Here is a 4,519-nt window from a genome sequence, read left to right as displayed (position 1 = left end):
GAATCCGTGTGTCACAGAGGTGGTAGCTGTAGCTAAGGTTGGTATTTCCATCTGTTTGTCCGCTGATGTTCGAGGGCCATCTCCTTCCTTCAACATTTTCAGGCAATGAAAGGAGGAATGGTTGAGGCTTTTGAGGTAAGATTTACGGAAATGTTTTCTGTGAAATCTAGTCAGAGTTCGTTAGGATCACACAGGCAGATCGTGCGGTGTCTGTGGTGAGATCGCCGCTCTTGTGAGACAGGTGAAAATTCACATTGGCCAAAGAGGTGTCACGCTGCAAAGCCTGTCTGACTGATGGACCTTTTAGCAGCCCTGACATAGTCCATCCTGTCTGAGCACCGCCAGCTTCTGCTCTTCCGTTAAGCACCCAGGAGCAGCTGATGGGCCTGAGCTCCAGCTCAGAGCGTAAGTACTCATCGCCCTCCTTTGCATGCCATCCGCATCTCCCAAAGACTTGGAATGCTGAGCAGGGCTTCTTGGGGAAAAAGTTAATGTTTTTTCCATATAAAAAAACCCCATTCCAGTGTAAAAACACCTGTATGGCGCAGGGCGGTACAGTGACTCCCCCGCCATGAAACAATCTCTACGCTGGTTTTTGGCAATAACCGATCACTGCTCAGCCGATGGAGCCAATCTCAGTGTGTGAGTATGGACAAGTTGATGACGTCCAGCTCCCGCCGCTGAACACCCACAGAGAAAACGAGGTGACGGGGCGGCCAGACCTCCTTCTGCCAGGCTACCAGCTTGGGATGCCATGGCGGGGATTGTGCCCTCGTGCTACTGTAGGTACAGCCAGGGAGCGGGGGGACAGGCGTGGGAGCTGCCTCGCGGAAAGCCCAGAACAAAGGACCGCACACAGATCCCAGACACCCTTCGTTGTCTTGTATCTCTTGTGACTCAACACAACAGGAGCTTGTTTGTGCTGACCAACGCGTTGCGATGCTCTCCCTTTCTGGTTTGGTCCAGGCTGAAATAATTTTTGCTGTTTAGTGCCTTCCTGCTCTGCTGTTCGAGCAGACACGGTAGCTTGAAGTACATGAGTGGTGTTGGTCCAGGCTGCCCACAGGGGTAGTGAGGAGACCCCCCCTCAAATCCTAGAGAAGTTCTTCCCTTGCCCATGGTAAGCAGCAGGCTGAGCTGCTGGTGAGGCTCGGGAAGCCTCGTGAGGAGGCAGGAGGATGCTGTTAAGGGGAGAAATTTGGTTACCACAGGGAAAAAAAAGGGATACTGGAGGTGGCAATGGTCATTATGCAAATCTGAGATTTTTCTTCAAAACTTCCCACGCTGAACTTGAAGTAAAATCCTGAAGCTGAAACTCCAGCTTGTGTCAGCGCAGCTCTATTTGGCTGCGAGTGCACTGAGAAGGGACCTGACTGTAAGTCGTGTGGTGATTTGGATTCTGGTCATCTCCAGCTTCGGGGAAAATCGCCCTCACAAGGCTGGGAACAATGGTCTGGGACACTTGGTGCACAGCTGGGTGTGACGATCGCGGACAAAGAGCTGTGTGTTGTCACACGACCCAGCGCGCGGCTGGCCCACTCGGCCCCACACAGCCTGCTGACTCGGTGCAGAATATTCCCATTATGGGAGATCAGCTGGAAACTGCTTCAGCATCCTCAGCTTTGGAATGGCGGTGAAGCGCTCTGCTCGCTGTCTTTCGGTAGCTGATGCTGTCGTGATGCCCCGTGTCACGGAGCAAGGGAAATCGCTGAGCTGCAGGTGCTGAGTAAAACCGATTTTTGTTTTTGGGAAGCACAAAATTTTAATGCTCGGCGGTGAGTGTCGCAGAATAGTTTTCATAAATCCCTTTATTTTCCATTTTGAGATAAGTTTTTGAAATGTTTGACGCACGAATAGTCTGCTGTTCCTTCTGGTGTGAAGCATTTTCCCACAAAAGCAGAACGTTTGGGTGTTTTCCTGGCGCCTGCACACAGCCGTTGCACCCAGCCGCGGCTGCATCGCTGCAAACCCTGCTCGGCCCCACGCTGTGGGCAGGGGATTCTCAGCTGTGTCTCGGCAGCCAGCTCTTCAGCAGGCAGGGTAGGAAAGCGTGAAACATCTGCTGGCGGTTCGGATGCACAAAAAAAGAGTGGGTTTGGATGGCTTTGTCCTGCTTCATCTGCTCAGACTAGAGACACCTGCCTGGGCGCAGACCGTGGGGCCTTGGCGCTGTGAAGAATGTGGGATGTTTAAATCTCAATTACTTACTGTCTCGGGAGAGTTTTGAGAGGACGGTAGGTGAAGTTAAATGCCAGACCTCTCCCTGTCTCCGTTGCCTGCCAGACTCCTCGGTCTGTCCATATACTGGAGGAGGGGTGGTGGGCAGGCTTTCACGCAGCAGCGTTTGCTTTTTCTCGGTTTTCTCTTACTTGCAAAACAAAACTTCTATCTCCCTAACTCAAGCTTTTTCACTGCTGAATTTTTGGTGTGTTTCTAACAAAGTGGGCGTGAAAACTTCTCAAAGATGTTGGGACGTTTGATTCGCGTGTCTGGTGCTCAGCTGCAGGCCAAGGCTCACCGGGGGATCGAGGAGCTGCTCTTTGGGGCTGTTCTGGCTGGAGGAGCTGTCAGCCGGGTCAGCCTCCCCCCGGGCTGGCTGGGCACTAGGGAGTGGCAGCATCTGGGTAGTGGGGAGGGAGCAGAGGGCTGGGAGGGTAAACTTTGGGGTTGAGACTGTTGTGAAGCCACGCTGGAAAGTACAGGAATTTATACCGCGTTCCTGAGAGGCATCTCCTGACGGTGGTTGTGTGTAGGAGCTTAGGAACAAAGACCCAGCATTGCTTGCACCAAAGAACATCACGTACAGTTTCCGTAGGAAGACGCAGCCATCTAACCTGTTTGCTCTGCTCTTCCCTTCCAGAGGAATTGTGGCCAGCATTTTGGTTTTCTTATGTTTCGGAGTTACACAAGCTAAAGATGGACCATTTTCACGACCTCATCCAGGTAACTCAAGCTGCTGAAGTCACTCCACTATTTCTGATAACTTGCCTGGTTTGTGGTGACCGTAACTATTTGTGCTGCTGTAGAGAAGATAAATCCTCGTGTAAATAATGGCAGAGGCTAATCGACACTGCGCGCTCAGCACAGAGCTTCTGCCCAGCCTCCAAACAGCAGAGCGATCCTCTGGCCGTTCAGGCTGCATCTAGCTTAGGAATGGTGTTTTGGATCTTCCTGTTGTTGGGAAAAAGCTTTGTGTGAACTGCCAGATTCTTGAAACCTCAACTTCCCTGGCTTGTCCCTTTTTTCCCCCCTCCTTTCGGTACCGGGACTGCCCTTCTGACCATGCCCAGCTGCGGGAGCCCAGTGCTGGGTGGCAACGTGTCCATTGCCCACCGTGGTGGGTGGGTGAGAAGCCCTTGATCATGATTCTAAAGATTTCTAGTAAGACTGTATGAAGGTCTTGAGAGCATTTGAAAGTACAGCACAAAAACCTCTTCCGTGTAGTGGTATGTCAAGTGAAGTGTGAGAATACTTTAATATCTTTGCTTTTCGGCCTATTTTTAGATGTGAATTGTTGAGAAAGACAGGCTTAGATGGTGTTTCTGAAAGTGTTGGGCTCTCCTCTGGTCAGGCCAAGCTGCAGGTATTCCTTATGCCAAAAACTGAACCTTCCGGTTTAGGAACGCTGTTCTGTGTGAGAGGCTGCAGCCCCACGTTGGACGCCTGGCTGGGGGCAGAGGTGGCTCTGGGCAGTGCCCACGGCAGCTATGCAGACCTCAGGGTTGTTCCCAAGTCTGCGTTTCTGAGGGTTCGGCAAATAGCAGCTTTTTGCCTTTCCTGGGACAAATTGCTCCTCTCGGGGACAGCAGCGATATTTGGGTGTGTTCCGTTTCAGAACAGCCAGTGGCTCTGTCTGGGACAGAAGCTGTTGCTATTCCCTAGAACAAAGGAGTACAAAGGGATGGGGAAAGACCAAGATCAAAGATCCCTACAGCAAACTTCCAGTGTAGACTGAGCCAGCGTCTGCCACTTCTGTACGCTCCTGTGTGGGGACAGCAGCTCCTGGACTGAACCCAAGCGTCTTTCAGCAGAGTCAAATTGTCCATGAAGAAGGTGATTGAAGAAGCTCCCGTGTATTCGATCCCTTCAGATACCAATGTGTTCATGTCGTATTCTGTCTTAACTTCACCTTTCCTCTAGCATGTTTGGTGGGATCATCTCCAGAAGAGTGGTTTTCAGGGGCTGTAGCCGTTCACTGGAACACGGATACTCCCTGGTCTCAGCAGGACACCTGGGGGTGTTTGTCCGGAAGGGAATGGCTGCCTTGCCCCCTGCCCGTCCTGTGGGCTAGCTGCTGCAGGCAGCAGAGCCGTGGCATTGCAGCCCCTGAGTCAGCTCTCCAGTTATGGGCTGGGGCTGTATTGGGAGGTTCCCAGTGGGCAGTCGAGTCTCTGACCTTCACTTCGAGGTGCTGTTCCAGGAGAAGATCTCATCTCGAAGGAACTGGCAGCGCTGGCGAGCACTGCTTCCATTTATAGGGCAGTGGGAGGGCGCTGCAGTCAGTCAGGGCACTGCGGTC

General features: G+C 52.3%; 1 protein-coding gene across 1 annotated transcript in view; it reads left to right on the top strand.

Annotated features, from left to right (window-relative positions):
* The window catches only part of PTDSS2 (phosphatidylserine synthase 2), a 32,625-nt gene that overhangs the window by 10,532 nt on the left and 17,574 nt on the right, over positions 1–4,519 (top strand). The window contains exon 3 of the mRNA XM_010138002.1: positions 2,861–2,943. Coding sequence (XP_010136304.1) covers positions 2,861–2,943 — 83 coding nt within the window. The remainder of the gene's footprint in view (positions 1–2,860; positions 2,944–4,519) is intronic.

The sequence above is a fragment of the Buceros rhinoceros genome, unplaced genomic scaffold (assembly GCF_000710305.1).
Source record: "Buceros rhinoceros silvestris isolate BGI_N320 unplaced genomic scaffold, ASM71030v1 scaffold12086, whole genome shotgun sequence".
Lineage (NCBI taxonomy): Eukaryota > Metazoa > Chordata > Aves > Bucerotiformes > Bucerotidae > Buceros > Buceros rhinoceros.
This window is presented reverse-complemented; position numbering and strand designations above follow the sequence as displayed.